The sequence below is a fragment of the Oryzias latipes genome, chromosome 5, assembly GCF_053564925.1.
Source record: "Oryzias latipes strain Hd-rR chromosome 5, Olatipes_Hd-rR_3.1".
NCBI classification, from domain to species: Eukaryota; Metazoa; Chordata; class Actinopteri; order Beloniformes; family Adrianichthyidae; genus Oryzias; species Oryzias latipes.
In genome coordinates, this window is record NC_136241.1 from 6,597,806 (window position 1) to 6,617,159 (window position 19,354).

At 42.8% G+C, this 19,354-nt stretch overlaps 1 protein-coding gene across 12 annotated transcripts in view; it reads left to right on the forward strand.

Annotated features, from left to right (window-relative positions):
- Positions 1-19,354, forward strand: part of erc2 (ELKS/RAB6-interacting/CAST family member 2) — a 57,339-nt gene that overhangs the window by 7,303 nt on the left and 30,682 nt on the right. For 9 of the 12 annotated variants that reach the window (XM_023954769.2, XM_023954772.2, XM_078946919.1 and 6 more), the window contains exons 3-5: positions 16,042-16,065; positions 18,117-18,551; positions 19,036-19,110. In XM_023954769.2, coding sequence (XP_023810537.1) covers positions 16,042-16,065; positions 18,117-18,551; positions 19,036-19,110 — 534 coding nt within the window. The remainder of the gene's footprint in view (positions 1-16,041; positions 16,066-18,116; positions 18,552-19,035; positions 19,111-19,354) is intronic. The other 3 variants (XM_078946921.1, XM_078946915.1, XM_078946920.1) reach the window with 1 other exon arrangement.

Below are 19,354 nucleotides of genomic sequence, written 5' to 3' on the forward strand. Positions count from 1 at the left end.
CGGCAGTGTCTGGTGTTTGGTCGACGTCGTCATTGAGTGATAATTATATCTGTCCCGGTAGGATTGATTCTTTAGTGAAGTATGTCAGCTAAAAAAAGGCAGATGTGCCTTGTTACTATAATTGGGCTTTTCCTGCTTGATATCAGGCCTGTGAGGCATCCTTATGTAAGTGCTTTCCTACAGTGGGATGGTTTGGTCGCACCCACTGCTTGCAGCAGCTCCATTAATAATGCAGTCATTTTAGTCCAGACATCACATCTGTCATTCTTCTCAGTTTTATCAGGTGCCTCTGACTGTTTGCTTGTGTCCATCGATGATAAATAATTGGAAAAACAGAAAGTGATTAATTACTTTAGTAAAAAAAAAAATCCTTCAGGGGTTGAGGCTTTGCTTCCATTGTGGTGTGCTGCAGCGTTTTTGTGGTGGCAAATACCAACCACTGCCTGCAGAGCTTCACTCAAGACAAGTGAGGTCCAGGACTTGGGGCAAGGATTCGTCCAGAACTGTTTTATGTGTTTTATTGAAACATGAAACGACCTCAGGCTGTGATATTTTTTACTTGAATTCATCCGAACTTTTGTTTTTCTGAAACTGGACAAGAGCTGCTGGAGGCGGCTGTGTGAGCTAGAGCATACCGTATCTGACTGAGTCATGGCTGCTGCTCAGCCATACAGTCACCACCGATCAACACTCTGCAAAAATGGAGGCCGAGCCCATCTCACACACCATTCCATGGAAGCATATATGTCACACCTCATGGATGCATGTGGAGTTTTCTTCTATTTATAGCACTCAGGCCTTCGAGTTTGTGTTCATCTGCACACCTTGCAATCTGTGGGGTGTGTACTGCTTTGCAGGTTCATTTTATGGGGTTAAATCAGGCTCAGCTTAAAGTAAATGAAAAACTAGATGCTAATTAAACTGAAAAAATAACAGTTTTAAACTCGAAAGTACATATCGTGAACTTAACTGAAATGTTGAAAATTTGAAAAAAGAAATTGTCCGTTTAAACTAAATATAAATAGACAATTTGAAGTTAAAAAGTAAATTTGAAACTTAAAGTTAAAGGGTCTATATCATGCTAAAATTAAATTTCAAGTGTAATACAATGTTCTTTCCTCACGAAAAACAACCCCAAAGTGGTATTTTGATCCATTCACACATTTCTGAGGATTTCTCTAAAAACCTGATCTCTGAGAAACAGCCCCTACCAATCCATCAAAATGGGTTCTCCCATTTATAATTATGAAAGTGAGGAATCGCCCCTTCCAGGAAGAGTCTGTGCTTCTAGCTCCGCCCCCAGTAAAAATAGCTAATATTTTGCTAATAAAAAATTTGTTCGTTTGTGTGCCAAAAGTAATATATATATATATGAATATAGTTTACTCTGAAAGGCTTAAGGAAGGCTTGAAAAAAACTAAAACTGATACCCAAAATTGTGGTTGTTTTGGGAACTTTTGCTGTTTTGCATTTTCAATTTTTGTTTTTGCTTTTCTCTGCCTCTTCCCTTTCAGTCCTCAAATTGCAGTTTTACGTCAGACTTTTTTATTAATTTATGTAGCTACAGGAACTTGATTGACATTGGGTGATGGAGGTTATGGTGACATAATCTTTACTTCTGAACAGCATTTGTTATTGGTGCCGCCTGTGTCATCACCCTATTTTTTTTTAATTCAAGTGTCCTATTTACAAAATATTTATTTGAATTTTCAACGTTTTAAATATTTTTTCCCAAATTTACAGTTTCTTTGTCAATTTTCTACATTTCCTTCAAGTTTACAATTTATACTTTTGAGTTTAAAATGTTCAAATTTTCACTTACAAATTCACAACTTGGCTTTTCTTTCACTTTAAACCGTCCATGATTTGACCCCATGTAAAAGAACTCACTAGTGTCTTTTTGACATAAAGTTTAGATTTTTCTTTATACTGCATATATTTAATTTCACTCTGACTCCATGGAAGCTGCTTTCTAAAGTGGTAAATGAACAGCAGCTTCTCTCCAGCCACCCGCTGCTTTGTCCAGAGGGAAGGATGCAGTTTAGGTGACCATTCATTTCTTCCCTTTATGTTCACTTGAGAGCAGAAGAAATACAGAAGAGCAGAGAAAGATTTTCTGAGAGGCTTGAGAGATTAAAGACTGAATGACAGAACAACAAAGCACAATGAATAAAAGGGAATGCTGGGCATCTTTTTCAGCGCGACAGACCAAGATTCAATTTCCGTCAGAGAAGCTCTCAGCAGCGCAGGAATGCCCGTCTTCTTCTGTGAGAAGCAGTGTATAAAACCCCTTCATTTCCACTTCATTATCAGCTTGCAGATTATTATGATGTGCATCATTTTTGCACATTTCCTCAGCAGTAAAACAGGATGTCATCTGTGTAACTGACTGCATGTCCATTTACGACTGTGCATTTACAGCTCTGTTTCTCTCAACTCCCCGAGTAGAAAAGATTCAATGCTGGCCTTGTTTGTTGGTGTGGGTGTAATTGTGTATTGTCAGGTTTCTCTTCACGCAGCACACAGAGAACTGGGATGTGGTGAAAAACAGGCGGCTGCAGCTCCTGGTTGAAGAGTCCATCTTGCAGAACATTTCATTTTCTACACGAAGACACGCCCAGATCCCAAATACAACACATGCGGCAGCTTGTTGGTCCACAGACGGATCATTTTTCACAGTTTAGGTGTTACATGTTGTCAGATTAACCCTTGTGCTATCCTAGGCAGTTGGGTCATCTAGACCCACTAGACAGTGCTCTGAACCTTTTTTCTTCGATGATTTGTGATCTTCACTGGTGTCCATGGATTACATGAAATCTTTCCACCTTTATCCACCTTTGTCATGGTATGGATAACAGGTCAATGTAACGACCGGGTCATTTAAGATAGCACAAGGGTTAAGAGGGATAAGGAAACATGGTAACACTAGGTGGAGGTAAAGTTAGTTTTTGGTGTAAGGTTAATCAAATCAAATCAAACTTTTCTATAATTAAAAAAAGCACTTCTCGTACATTGCGCAACTCGAAGCGCTTTCACATTTAGAACAAAAAATAAATAAAAAACACACAATATTACAATAAAAACCACCCCACCCTTCAACCTTCCCACTCTCCTCCGTTAAAATTTACGACCTATGAATGACAGAATGAATACTGATAAAAGTGACTTCTTGGCTCTGGGTTGAGGAAACAGGATTTGGGAATCTCTTCACACCAGGAGCAGCTCGGCCGTAGGAACATCGCCACAGTGACTCAGCCCACCCAGACCGGGACAGCATAGGGGTCCACTTCCCAGCCGTGAGGCTGCAGAGTTTAAACTTCAGCTGCCCCAACAAGGACAACAACCGTGGCAGCAACCACCAACCAAGCTGGCAATCGTTGGTAGAAAAGATCCCCACAAGAAACACCGAGCTAATACATATAATAACATAAAATTGAGAATAAGAGTAAATGCATAAAATGAAATTAAATACATAAAATAATATACTTAAACTAATAGAATAAATCAACAGATAAGATCAACTAAACATCAACTAATCTCAGGTCAAAGAAGCCATAGTGGGACGAGTGCTGTAATGCTGTTTCTGTTGTTTTCTATGTAGTTATTTGATATTTAATGCTGGAACTTTTAAAATCCTTAAAGACCCACTCCGCTCATCTTTTAATCTAGTGTTCCCAGTAGTCTTTTAATTATTTAATTATGACCTTTTAAGCCAAAATATAAAAAACCTGTGTCGGACGGGTGGAGAGTGGTGTGGGAGCAGAGGTGATGCTGTAGTATCGCGAGACCCAGCGAGACGAGTGTGGTGAGTCGACTTGGCGGCGCGTAAGCATTTGAACAAACATTTTCGATCTTGTTTCATTTTTCCGCCATATTAAAATAGTTCCTGCTAACTAACATAACCTGTTAAGAGTATTAAGCTTCTGTCAGCCTGGAGGACCTGGAGAATTTCATTGACGAGTGTTTTAATACCTGCAACATGGTGAAGCCCAGAACCGCCACCACCACCCCCTCCGCCAAGCGTGAACGGCCTGAGGACTCTCCCGGGGCTGTGTCCTCTCCAGGCAGCGGAATGGGCGATATCCTGGATTCGATTGACAAAAAGCTCTCCAGCTTTGATGGCCGCCTCAATTTGCTGGAGATCCTCCATAAGGAATTCCAAGGTCTGCGAGAGTCTCTGGAATTCAGCCAGCAGCAGGTGCGGGAGCTCGCAGCGGAGAACCAGGCCCTCAGAGAGACCGTCAAGATTCTGGGCAATGACACCGCCCGTCTCTCCGAGGAGAACCGATCCATCAAGGAAACCCTCCTGGATCTTCAGTCGAGGAGCATGAGGGACAATCTAGTGGTCGCGGGGGTTCCAGAAGAGGCAGGAGAAGACCCCGAGGCCACCGTTAGATCCTTTTTACAGGTCCACCTGAAGCTCCCCAAGGAGGAGGTGCAGAAGATCTCTTTCCACAGGGTTCACCGCCTCGGAGGAAGAAGGTCCGACCACCAGCGCCCGCGTCCTATTGTGGCTAAATTCGAACATTTCAAACAGAAGGAGTTGGTGAAGGGCCGCGGACGGGAACTGAGAGGCACGCATTACAGCGTTAATGACCAGTTCCCGGCAGAAATCCTCCGTAGAAGGAAGATCCTGTTCCCGCTGAGGAGGAAGCATCTTGCTGCTGGTTCGAGAGCGATTGTGGCCGTTGACAAACTTTACGTGGACGGCCGGCTGTTCCGGGACCCGGAGATCACCCCCTGGCTGTGCTGAAGGCTTTCAGATCCGCGCTGAGAACATCTGCGCTGCCCAGAAGAAACCCGCTAAACTAACTTCAATGAATGGAAAACCGGATCATCAATAATCCACACCTCGATCTCAGGAAAACAGTCTTTTTTTTTTTCTTCGTCACCTCAGTCCCACTGATGTTTCTATTGTTGTTTTGTTGTTGTTTTCGTTTTCCCTTCTATCTCTTTTTTTCTTTCCTTTACTCTCCCCCCCCCCTCTCCCCCCTCATCATATGTAAATCACCTGGAAGCAACTCATCCTCGGTAAGTATTTATTTATGCACGGAACGGGCGCGCGCACACACAAGCGCACACAGGGGCGTACACATGCGATCCCGCACACACACGCCGACATACTGCAATCACCTCACACAGGCTCTCATAGGACGCACGCGACACGCAGCTCACATAGCCACAAAACGTTCACGCGCACAGCGCTTCTCAATGCGGGCACGCGCACACGGACTGGTACACAAGCACTACTTAGCTTTACACCTTTTCAGTCAGAGCAGTTATGAACAGTCTTAACATCGTTAGCTGGAATGTGCGTGGACTTGGCTCTGAGCCAAAGAGACTGAAAGTGTTAAATCACCTGGATGGTCTAAAAGCAGATATAGCTTTACTGCAGGAGACCCATTTATCAAATTCTTTGAATCACCTTATGTGCTGCTTACAATTTCCAGTTATATACTCTGCCAGTTACAACTCCAAACAACGAGGAGTTGCTGTTTTAATTAATAAAAATCTTAATTTTACTCATAAGGATACAGTTACTGACCCAGAAGGCAGATTTGTAATCATTAATATATCCATTCAGAATAAGGACTTTTGTATAGTGAGTATTTATGGTCCTAATGTTGACGACTCTTCCTTCTTTCACAGATTCTTCACCTCACTCTCAGTTCACTCTGACTCCACAATCATTATAGGAGGAGACTTCAACCTTGTTTTGGACCCTGAACTTGACAGACTCAGCACAGCAGCAAACCAGCGTACATGGCGATCTGCAAGTATTCTAAAGCAGTACATGAATGATTTGGGTCTCTGCGACGCGTGGCGCTCATGTCACCCAAGCACTAAAGGGTTCACCTTTTTTTCTCCAGTTCACTATTCACACTCCCGTTTAGACTATTTATTAATCAGTAACTCTCTTTTAAAAAATATTCAAAGCTCCAATATCCATCCAATTATTATCAGTGATCATGCACCAGTCTCTGTAAACATTTCTAGGGAAAAATCCACACCCTCTGGTACAACCTGGAGGTTTAATACGTCTCTGTTAAAGGACCAGGAATTTCTTGAATTCTTTAAAAAAGAGTCGGCAACCTTCTTAGACTTCAACAATACTCCAGACATCTCACCGTGCATTCTTTGGGAAACAGCAAAGGCAGTCATGAGAGGGAAAATCATTTCTTATTCAACGCACAAAAAACGCAAAGAGAAAGCAGATTTATTAGAATTAGAAAATAAAATCAAAACCCTGGAGACTGCTTATGCTGCTTCTGCACAGGAACACATTCTGGGAGATCTGAAAAATTTAAAGCTGCAGTTAAATGACATCATTAATAAACAAACACAATTTCAAATACAAAGGCTACGACTTGAAAGATTTGAAAACTCTAATAAATCTGGCAAATTTCTGGCTAATCAGCTTAAAATTAACAGAGAAAAATCATCAATCACCTCTATTATGGACCAAACAGGAAATGTCACCCATGACCCGGTCAAAATTAATAACGCATTTGAAAACTTTTATAAAAACCTGTACACACCGCAGTTCAATCCGTCAGAGCAAAGTATTGACTCATTTCTTAATAATGTAAACCTACCCAGGCTAAATGAGGATCAAATCACAAACTTAGATTCTCCGCTCTCGCCGTCTGAACTTCATGAAGCTCTGTTACTTATGCCCAATGGTAAAGCACCAGGGCCTGACGGCTTTCCTGCTGAGTTTTATAAAGAATTCTGGGAACAACTGGCACCAACATTTTATAAAACTGTCACATCTATTAATGAGAGCCAATCAATGCCACCTAACATGAACTCAGCCAACATAATTCTTCTTCTAAAACCAGACAAAGATCCCACTAGTCCTTCAAGCTATCGCCCTATTTCTCTAATCAATGCAGATGTAAAAATTATCTGCAAAGCACTAGCACAGAGAATAGAAAAAATCACTCCTCACATAATTCACTTCGACCAGACTGGATTCATCAAAGGCAGACACTCGGATGATAATGTCCGTAGACTAGTTAATATAATAGACTTTGCCACCATTAAAAACCAGGAAATGACGGTACTATCGCTGGATGCTGAAAAAGCCTTTGACAGAGTTAATTGGAAGTTCCTTATTGCTGCCCTCCATAAGTTTGGTTTTGGAGAAGCATTCATCAATTGGATCAAAATATTATATCACAACCCCAATGCATCAGTTAAAACTAATAAACAGACTTCAAACAGGTTTTTTCTTGGAAGAGGAACCAGACAGGGCTGCCCACTCTCTCCTTCTCTTTTTGCTATATTCATTGAGCCTTTAGCTGCAGCAATAAGACAGAATGAGAGCATTATAGGAATAAAAACCAAACACAGCCATCATAAAATTAGTCTTTATGCGGATGACATATTACTGTTTTTAAGGAATTTACATTCTGTAAATGAAACAGCAATGATCATAAATGAATTCTCCTCCATATCAGACTATTCCATTAATTGGAATAAGTCTGTTTTACTACCACTCAACAGGAATATGGAACAAAGACTCACAATTCCAGTTAAAACAGGAAATATCAAATATCTGGGTATCTACTTCTCCCCCAAACTATCAGAACTGGTGCAGCTAAACCACACCCCATTACTGAAAAGCATACAGGACGATCTAACACGCTGGACCAACCTGCCTCTGTCCCTTATGGGCAAGGTAGCCACGGTTAAAATGAAAATCTTACCCAAAGTTAATTATCTCTTCTCAATGATTTCCACACAACCGCCATTAAAATGGTTCAAAACATTAGACTCATCCATATCAAGCTTTCTATGGAACAACAAACCTGCAAGAATTAGTTTAAAAACTTTAAAATCTGCAAAAAGCTGTGGAGGATTAGAACTACCTAATTTCCACAAATACTTTCTTGCAAATAGATTACAATATATCTTAAAATGGTTAAAAAATAATCCAGAAACCAACTCATGGTTAGACTTGGAACAGGTGTTATGTGGAAAGATCAACCTGTCACAGCTACCATTTATTAGCCAAACAGTTAAAAAACAGGATTGTTTCAAAAGCATTAATATAAATGCCACCTTAACAGCCTGGTGGGAATTTCTCAAAATATCAAAATCATCAATTCAACCGTGCAAAATGACACCCATCTGGAACAACCCGGACATCCTTATTAACAAAAAAATGATTCACTTCCCAGCTTGGCAAGCAGGGGGCATAAAACAACTAGAGCATGTAATTATTGATAGAAGATTCATAACTCCCCAGGAACTTCAAGACAAACATGGAATAAATAACTTCTTGGAATATCAGCAACTTAAATCAAGTATTACTAAAAAGTATAAAATTAAAGACGACGATTTAAAGCTACCAGATGTAGTTACCACTCTGATTAATATTTCAATGAATAGAACTCTCTCCAAAATATACAAACTTTTATGTAATTTAGATAACAATATTGCCCTTCCAACAAAAAAATGGGATGCAGATTTGAGCATCAGCACAGATGAAAGCTTCTGGTCAGAACTTTGTCTAAACACCTTTAAACTGACAAAAAGTCCAAATCTGCAGCTAATCCATCTCAAAACTCTTCACAGAATTTACTACACTGGACAGAGGATGTTCAAGATGGGTCTCAGTAACTCAGACACTTGCGAGCACTGTGATAATAATCTACCCGACAGCTACATGCACGCACTGTGGTTCTGCACTCCTGTCCAGGCTCTCTGGCAGCATATTAGGGTGAGGGGGTGGGGGGTCTAGCCTGCGATGCGCCTTGGGGGGGGGCTACTTGGGAGTGGCCCCCCTCCTATGGTTGCCGTATGGAGTGGGCCCCCCCTCTTTCGGTTTTATTTGCACCTTAGACATGTAGGGTCCTTGGTAGGGGGGGTGCTTGGACATCACTGCAAGCAAGCAGCAGATGTCCTCCTGGCACCCTACCCGCCAATTTTAACCGCACCTTAGACATTTAGGGCCCCTTGGTGTGGAGGGTGAGGGGACATCACTGTGAGTAATCAGGAGATGTCCCCTTAGTGCCCTACTCGCCAATTTTAACTGCACCCCCCTTAGTACACACACCCCTCCCCCTTCAATATATACATTCAAACATAAACACACACACATGCACACAAACACCCATACACGCACACACATTTTACAAGGAAGGTGGGACCTGGGTCCATCTGTCCCCTACCCCTTCCCTGGTGGGGGGTGCGGGCCCCTTGGCGATGGCGGCCGTGTCCCTTGGGTGCCAGCTCCCTGGGCCCGGCGGTGCTCTCTCCGCACGGTGGGGGGGTTCATATTACACCTGAGCCGGGGGTGTTCGTGTCCCTGGGGGGTGGGTCCTGGTCCTTGCCCCTGGGCGCTGGGCCCCGCCAAACTTCCAACATGGCCGAGCCTGGTCGGGCCATATTTATAACATCCCTTGTGGGCCGCCCTTTTTTCCCCGGGGTTCCCCCCTCCTGGGCGGGGGCGGCGGGCCCCTGCCTTGCTCCTACCTGGACCAACCGTGGGCCGGGTGGGTGGCTGCCTGGAGTGCGGAGCGGGTCTCCCTTGGGGGGTCCTGGCTCGTACCTGGGGTCGGGGCGGGGGGATTCCCGGAACTCCTGGGTGGTGGTGGGGTGCTCGTCTGGGGCTGTGGGCGTCCCTCTCCGGTGGGGCCCTGCGTTGGGCTCTTCCGGCGCGGCGGGGGGCTGCTTTCCTGGCTGGGCTGGGGCGGCGCTCTCTTTCCCTCTGCGCCTCCCTGCTCTCTGGCTCTGGGGGCCTCGCGGCGGTCCTGCTGGCCCTGGCCTGGGTGGCGGTCTTGGTCGCCCGGGGGGCGGTTGTTCCCTGCCTGTTCCCGTGTGGCGTTGGGGGAATTCCGGCTGCCGCTGCTGCTGCGGCGGGGGTATGGGTGTGGGGGTGGCTGGGCGCTCCTCCTCCTTCTTTTCACATTCCACCATCCATTTTAGAAGAACATAAACACTCACCTGAGCACAGGTGTTAGCTCACCTTTGCACTAATAGTTTGCATGATTGAATGAATGAAAGATTTCACACTAGTTGGTTTAAAGGCATAGGTATGCGTTCGTGAACACTATCTGTTTTGTGTGCATGTTGACATGTGGACATTTTTGCGGCTAGCAGGTGTGTTGATAATATTTGAGTGTGTGTGAACAGGCCCCGCCCTTTTTGTACTACATTTGAACCGTACCGTAACGATAAACAACCAGTAAACCTGTCTGCTCTATGCTGCTTCATGGTCTTACCCCCCTTCCCCTCCTATTATCACCCTCCTATCCCCCCCCCTCTCTAACATCCCTCTCTCTTCTTCCCCTCTTTCCTTTTCCGTCCGGTCCAACACCAAAGATTTTCAAACATGATTGAAATTAATAAAGTTTGGCCTCAATTACAAAAGGGGTTTATTCAGACATACCTTTGGTTTGTCTGAAGATGAATAACCCCTCTTGTTAAAATAAAATATGTCCAACACAAGAGGCCCTCAGCTCTCATCTGTTTGCCTAGCTGTTGGACAGGACAAGTTAAAAAAAAAAAAAAAAAAAACCTGTGTCGTTCTCAAAGAAATAGCTTCTGCAGAGCAGCAGGGGTTCATTAGATATTTAACTCTGTGCTGTGGATGGAGTTCGCCTGCCCTCATTTCGCATCCTCTCTTTGTTCACACTCTCTCTGCCTCGATGGTGCAATAAAAATAGCTAGCAATATCTGATCAATTTGGCTGTACAATTTTAAGCCAGGTACCAGGTCAGATGAGGAAAATGAAGATGTTAATGTGTCTATTTGTCTGCAAGTGGATGCATCCCAATGTAGAGAAGCAGGAAGCTTGTGGGCCGCCCACTGTAAGACCTACACTGTAGTATCAAAAGTGTTGGCTCACCTGCCTTGACTCCCTTATAAACTGACGTTTAATCCCATTCCTTTAACTCGTAGAGTTCAATATGATGTGGGTTCACCTTTTACAGCTGTTACAGCTTCAGCTCTTCTGGGAAGGCTGTACATAAGGTTGAGGAGTGTTTCTAGGAATTTTAGACCATTCTTCCAAAACATCATTGGTGAGGTCATACACTGATGTTGGTGGAGGAAGCCTGGTTCTCAGTCTCTGCTCTAATTCATTCCAAAGGTGTTCTATGGGGTTCAGGTCAGAGCTCTGTCAAGTTCATCCTCATCCCCAGACTCTGTCATCCATGTCTTTGTGGACCTTGCATTGGTCACTGGTGCACAGTCATATTGGAGGAGGAAGGCCTGCTCCAAACTGTTCCCACAAGGTTGGGAGCATGGAATTGTCCATAATGTTTTGGTATCCTGAAGCATTAAGGGTCAAGTCCTGAAAAAACAACCCCACACCATAACTCCTCCTCCAAATTTCACACTTGGTCCGAAATGCACCGTTCTCCTGGCAACCTCCAAACCCAGACTTGTCCTTCAGATTGCCAGATGGTAAAGTGTGATTCATCTCTCCATAGAAGTTGTCTCCACTGCTCTAGAGTCCAGCGCCGTTGTGCTTAACACCGCTGCATCCAACGCTTTGCATTGCACTTGGTGATGTGTGGCTTGGATGCAGCTGCTTGGCCATGGAGACTCATTCCATGAAGCTCTCTGCGTGCTGGACTTGGGCTAATCTGAAGGTCACACGACGTTTGGAGCTCTGTAGCAACTGACTGTGCAGAAAGTCGGTGACCTCTTTGTGCTTCTGCATCTGCTGAACCCCCTCTCCATCAGGCTACATGGTCTACCACTTGGCGGCTGAGTTGCTGTTGTTCCCAAACTCATCCATTTAGTTCTGATAGAGCTGACAGTTGACTGAGGACATTTCACCACTGGATTTGTTGCACAGGTGCCGTCCTATGACAGTTCCACGCTGGAATTCACTGAGCTGCTGAGAGCGGAACATTCTTCCACGAATGTTTGTAAAAACAGTCTGCAGGCCTGAGTGCCTGATTTGATACACCTGTGACCAGACCAAGTGATTAGGACACCTGATTCTGATCATTTGGGCCGGCTTTACACTGCAGGTCTTGATGCCCATATCCGATTTTCTGACTATATCCGATTTTTTTGACGACCCGCTTACATCATCTTTTAAAAGTGACCCGTATCTGATTTTTGCATTTACACTACACAATGCTGAAACTGTCAAACGTAGACGTTCTGAGGACTACGTAGCAGCATTTCCGCCTTCCACGGACATCCTTTGGACTTTTGTGACTGCGGTTGTCATGGAGGCAAGGCGGCGACGGAAGGAGGCGTTGCCTTGGGCGCTCCAGACGGGATGCACGGGGGAGGAAAAGAAGGAGGGCTGGTCGGCCGTCTTATGTGCTCTCTCTGAGTTTTGAATGAGGAAGTGTTTGCAGACGTTGTGCTGTACTAACAGTTTGATCCAAGTGTTGAACCTTTCCTGAGCAATGACACACGGGAGAATTCCTCGGGGTTCTCTTTTCCGTTCTGAACCCTCAGCCTCCAGTGGGCTAAGAAAGACTCCAAAACTTTTGGGCGAGACACCTTATTTTTAATTTACGGTTCTCCGACAGTCCCCCGCTCCGCGCTCACACCCGCTCTCCTCTCCTTAAGTTACACGCACACACACGCAAGCACGCGCGCGCGCGCACACACACACACTGTCCCCATCATACACCCCCCCCCAAAAATAAACAGCTTCTAGCTTGTTCCATAGCAACGGTGTCCCGCTTGATTAGTTACCGTTTGAGTCCCGACCGGGACCGGACCGGACCGGACATAACAGCGGTTTCCAACTACGGTCTGAAGCCTGATGCTGAAAGGTAACACGCTGACAGCAAAATCAGCGCACAAAAAGCACCTTAATAAGTCATGTGATCTCAGTTGGTGGTGTCCTGAATTGACATCACTGACGTACAACTCGCATTTACTGGGGAATATCCGATTTGTCTGCTTACATGGCACACGCAAATGCACGTATCCGATTTATTTCCGATTTATTTCCACATATGAGAGAGGCCTGTATCCGATCTTAGAAAAACAGAATCCATGCGCTTTTGTCCTGCTTACACATTCACCGGTCATATCCGATCTGTGCCACATGAGAGGAAAAAAATCGGAATTGGGTCACTTGAACAATGCAGTGTAAAGGCGGCCTTGGATACTTCTGGTAATATGGTGTATGTCACTGCTACAGACTTTTTCAAACTGCATTTTTTGTCTGCCCCTGATTCACATCAATGTGAATGAAGAAATACTCATAAACGGAGTATCCTTCCAAATGTTCTTTATATACTGTATGTCCTCCAGCATCAGAGAAAACGCTACAAGAAGATGGTAAAAAACACAGCAAAAGCAGTATTTTCATTGGAGTTGGTCTTTAATAAAACATTAGCATGCTCTAAAATTTGAGGGTTTAGCCACTGAGGGAGGAAGTAAGCCTTTAACCCAGGAGTGTCAAACTCATTTTCACCGAGGGCCACATCTGCATAGCGGCTGTCCTCAAAGGGCCAGATATAACTTATACATGTAACTAAATGTGAAAAATAAACTTAACTACTCCTAAATGTTAAACAACTAATTTATGTATTTGTAGTAACTTTTGAAAGGGACAATTACAGTTGCATAGAAAACATGTTTGCTTGTAACTCTAGCATAAATCCTTTTCAATTAGATTCTGTCAGGTTAGATTATATGGACAGTGTTTAAGTCCTAATGTATAGTTGCCCAATCTGATATTTCAAGTCAGATTCCCCCTAGATATGAATAAATACACACCAATTTTTATTTTTTTATTTTAAGAAATCAAAAACTTTTATGCTTTCGGGGGCCACATAAAATGACATGGGGGGCCACATTTGGCCCCCGGGCCTTGAGTTTGACATGTGTGCTTTAACCTTTTAACCACCCCACCAATGAAAAAAATAGGATTTTATTTATTTTTTATTTTATTTATTTTTGGGTTGAGTAAATAAAACACGCCATGTTTTTACAAAAATATTAGCGCACCCACATCACAGCAAGAAGGCCCCATTTTAAATCCCAGCTGGGACCCTTCCATGTGAGTTTGCATGTTCTCCCCGTGCATATGTGAGTTTTCTTCAGGCACTAAGGCCCTCAGGCCAGAAATATGCTTCATAGGTTCATTGGTGACTCTAAATTGCCCCTATGTGTGACTGTGAGTGTGTAGCCCTGCAACTGACTGGTGACCTGTTTAGTGTGTAACCCGCCTTCACCCTACAGTAGCTGAGGATAGGCTCCATGACCCTGATGGTGTTTCAGCAGGTTCTGAAGCTGCACGGGTGGAGATGTCCTCTAAAATGTTGTTGAATAGGCAGTTAAAGCGTTAAGACCAACTATTGAGCACTTAAAACTCATTGCAAGGCTCTAACTAATGGTACATCTGCTGCATGGGTAACTCCTGATGGTTTTGATTCATACTTCTTAATCCTAAGTGGAACTTTTTGGATTTTGTGTTGTTTTCTTCTGTTTTCAAAATTGTTGGTCATTAAATCAAGTATAGAAAAGTTGTTGGCAGATCAGCTCAAAATTCTGTTTATTTAAAATGTTGACTGGTTTGAACTCCTTGCCTCATATATCTCTCAGTGGGATTTTCTTGTTTTTTCACAAAAAGTTTTTTTTTTTTTTGACAGCTGGAAACCCACGAATGCTCCAATTCATAGAAGACATCGTTGTAGCTGAATGTCTCCCCTTCATTCTAGAAAAATGGGATAAATGATTTTTTTTTTAAGCCGAGGCAGCAACAGAAACATAAAGCCATAAAAATGAGTGAACACATCCGCTGAGTCATGAGCGAGTCACGGGAAGTGAGGCTTTGCTGCAGGAGACTGCAAGACATGGAGGGGCATTTGAAACCACGGGGCAATTATGCAAATGGTAGAATTGGACAGTCTCCTCCAGTTTGATATCAAGACGGTTATTGATCAGAGCTGAATTGGTAGAGGAGGAGAACATTTGCGTTAAAAACTAAAAGAAATTCAGGTTAAAAGGCTGAAACAACATCAAATAATTTTCATACTACTGTCACAGTTGAATTAAAAACTATTACTGATCAACATTAAGAAGTAAAAAGTTTTGTATTTTTTGTGCTACATTTCTAGTTGGATTTTACTGATATGAAAAAATATCGTGTAGCTTTTATAAAGCTGTGTTGAGCTTTGGTCTTCTTTGACAGAATCAGTGTTCTATTTCGTATGAACATAGTGTTGTGTAGTTTCTGATGATGTGTAAATGAGTAGGATCAGAAAGGGATGCTGGATCTGAACTGTGGGTTTGACAGCATTCAGCAGGAAATTCTCAACAGAAATACTGCCCCCCTGTGGTTGGAAGACAGTAAATTACAATCTTGTTAAATGATGATGAGTATTTTTCCAACAACTGTCCTTTTAATTAATTATTATTATTATTATTATTTTTAATACATTATATGTATGGTATTGTGTTAAATCTTCTAGTAACAAGTAAGAAATCTCTTACAAGAGCCAAAAACATTTGTTAAAGTACTAAGATTTAGATGGCTCATTAATTTGCTTTTCTACGTAAATGACTGTTGATTTTCAGCTTTTCCTTGACTACATTTTCCAATTAAAAAACTGAAATAAGTAAATTATTTTCATTTTATTGCCAATTTTTAAAGGTTTGCATACACAACTTCAGTTCCAAATGAATCTCGGATTTTTACTGTCAGTATTTCGTGTTGCTGTAAATGAATTGATTTTCAGTTTGTCATTTTTTTTCATCTCTTTCCAGAAAGGTCTTCCTGGTAAACGTATATTTAGTTTTCCCTTGTAAAGGGTGTTTTCCATGGCAGACCTGAGCCCCGTTAGAAACACAAAGACCCAGGAAGTTGAGCTGCTTGTTTGGTGAATGAAATATAAAAGAAGCCGAAATGAAATAATGTGTTAAATACATGTGTTAGCATGATTAGCAAAAAAAAAAAAAAAAAGAAAGTCTGCTGTGAAAAAGTATGGTCCAATGCATTTGCCGTTTAAAATTTGCTGATCACCCATTTTGGTTTGCATCAAACTCGGACACTGTGTTTCAGCATACATCTGTTTTTCTGTTGATTCTGTCCATGCTCTGCAGCTGCTGGATGCCAGGAGAACCAAGGTTTGTCCCTATGTTTGCACCATGTGTTGCGTGCACAACATAGAGTCACCTTTAGTGTGGCGTGTTTTTACACCTGGCAATCCCTTTGCACCATGAAACCTTTGAACCCTTTAGACCCTCAGAAGAAGTAAAGGCTTTTTTTTCTTGATTCTGTCTGACTCCTCTTTCCCTGAACGTTTTCCTTGTGGAGTAGAAGTTGTTCATTTGAGTCCATGTCTATCAGAGCTGTGGATGTAAGAAGCATTCCTTTGACTTGAGTTGGATTCGAGCGTCCCGAATCAGAAACACAGATATGCCAAACTTTTCTTGCTGGTGTTTTCTGACTCCCTGACGCCGTTTTTGGTTAAATGAATTCACATTTTATTTCTGTGAATTCATTTAACCTTTTTTAAGTGTGCAGTTCTAATGATAGTATGGGAGATTGCCCAGGATTGCAATGTTTTCTACATTCTGGACTCAAAAATTGGTTATGATTGTTGAGAAAAAAAACCTTTTTTTTGTTTGGACACAGGCTATCTTTAACATACTTAGACATTTTTCATTTTTTGTTTTTATCTTCTCCATTGTTGCCATATGAAGATCACTTTAAAATCAGAAGCTTAGGAATTTGAGATGCTTATCCATGGCTAAACTTACTTTTTACCATACAAAATATTGATTACATTTGTTTGAAAAATATTAGTTAGCAAACCTTTTTGAATTTCCTGTTTTAATAAAATTATTCTAAAGGAGTTTGGACTCAAACTAAGCTTTTAGGGCACATTTGAAGGAAATGGAGACTCTCCTGCAACTTGGAAAACAAGGACTTAATCCCAGTTGCTTTCTAACACGCTTCCTCTTCACAGTTCCTGGGTTGAAATTTTCTTTTTCAATTGAACCGCGAAGCCATTTAAACCTGAATTGGGCCATTTTCTGTCTTTGGGTCATCCTTTGTTCCTCTTTTCTTTGTTAAGGGGAAAGACAGAACAAAAGCCTTGATAGACAGTGGCCCAAAAAGGATTCTGCTAAAAAAGAGCCAACATGTTTACAGAGAGTCAAACCTACATTGATGACAAACTAAACGGAAATTCTCGGTTTACCATGTTGGTAAAAAGGGCATCTCCAAAACAGCTTCAGGTACTTTGCTGATGGCAGTGGATCCTTCTCAGAGTACCACAGTACTCTGTCTGTTTGTGGCTGAAATTCAGCAGCGTTTCACTTAAAGTGATAAACTTCCTGTTTTAGATCCTGAAGAGCTGTTTTGGATCATCTCCAGGTTTTAAACAAATGTTTTGTTGCTTTTAAAAAAAAAAAAAACTTTAGATGGTTGATTTTTTTAAAGGCTGGCAAAAGGTAAGTACTACAGTTTTCATCTGCTGTTGTCAAATTATCAGTGAATTTCACTTAAAGATCCAGTCTGATCATCTTTTGATCTATTTTAAAAGCGTTACCACTGGACAGCCCCCCCAAAAAACAAAACTGTGTTGTTTTCCAAGGCATAGTTTCTGCAGAGCAGCAGTATTCATTACAAATTCACCCCTAAGTTGTTGGCACAGAGCAACCCCGCCCCCCTTCCCCTCCCCATCACTGAGAGCTCTGCCGTTAGCTTACAGCCCCTCACATCCCCATCCTACCATTACCAGTGCAACAGAAACAGTGAGCACTGTTGGAGTCGTATTGAGCCAGATGCCAACTCAGACAAGGAAAATGAAGACATTCATGAATCTATTTGTCTGTAAATGGATAAATCAAATCGAGGTGGAGTTTGTGGTCCGCCCAGCATGTTTTTTACGTCACAAATACAATCTCTGTCAAATGGCATTTTTCTGCTTCTGATTCACAACGATTTACATTAATAAATACTCAGAAATGCAGTTTTAAGTGAAAATTCCTTGATATAGGTATGTCGTCCATCATCAGAAAATTCCACGTGTTAAAACCACTAAAACCCCAATTTTCATCGGAATGGGTCTTTAAGAAGTTTGTTTTTTCCTGCATTCTTGTTTCTCAACGATGGCACTGCGACCGTTTGTGCGTGTACACATGCATGTGTTTGTGCATGTGTTCATCAGCATCTTCAGATGACCATCCAGGCTCTGCAGGACGAGCTGCGGACACAGCGAGACCTCAACCACCTGCTGCAGCAGGAGAGCGGAAACCGCTCCGGCTCCGAGCATTTTACCACCATCGAGCTGACAGAGGAGAACTTCCGCCGGCTGCAGGCTGAACACGACAGGCAAGCCAAGGAGCTGTTCCTGCTGAGGAAGACCCTGGAAGAGATGGAGCTCAGGATTGAAACGCAGAAGCAGACGCTGGGGGCCAGAGACGAGTCAATCAAGCAGCTGCTGGAGATGCTGCAGAGCAAAGGTCTCCCTCCTGGGCCAGGCAGGGCATCGGAGGAGGAGGAGCAGGAGCGAGCCAGACGTATCGCCGAAGCAGAAGCCCAGCTTGGACACCTGGAAGTTATTTTGGATCAAAAAGAGAAGGAAAACATCCATTTAAGAGAGGTACATTTGTTACATTCTTGTGACTGCATGGCTTCCTGGCTGTTTTCACTGTTGCCTTCCAGCTGAGAGGTTTCCATGCTGAGTTTGTAGAGTAGTTTACATTTCCCAGTAGGTCAGAGGGTTTACTCTGTTGTCTGGCTTCCTCCCCCGTCAAAACCTGCCCATGAAGTGGTGGTTCTGACATACCAGCAGTTTTGACATGAACATGTGGGTACTCAGTTAGGAACGACCACATGACCTCCACGAACCCCAAACAGGATTTAGAAAATGGATGGATGGTGTTTTGTGTTGTTGTCACTAGATGGCAGAGCTGAGCATAGAAAAAACTTCTCTTTTCTGCTGTATTCTATTTATTATGTAATGTGAACTGAAAATTGCAGGCATGTTTGTTGCATGACAAACCTTGCATGCTAAAAAAACACATTTTTTTGTGAGATTTCTATCTTCTCTAGAGCTTAGAATATTATTTTGTCTTTTCTTAAAGGAACTTCACAGAAGAAATCAGCTCCATCAAGACCCTAGTAAAACCAAGGCCCTGCAGACCATTATAGAAATGAAAGTAAGAACTTGTTTTGTGAACAGATAGAACAAAGTAAATAGTAGTGTCCCATCCTGTCAATCACCAAGAAGCAGACGTTGTGTGTCCATAAATTGGGGCGGTTGATGCCCATGAGCAGTGTGGTTTGTTAACCAGCTGGGCTTTGAAAGACGTGTTTTCTGCATCTGCTGTTTTTGGGTCCCAGGCTGCTGAGTCAGTTGTCAGCACATTTGTAGGTTGCCTCGTATCAGATCACAAGCCTGGC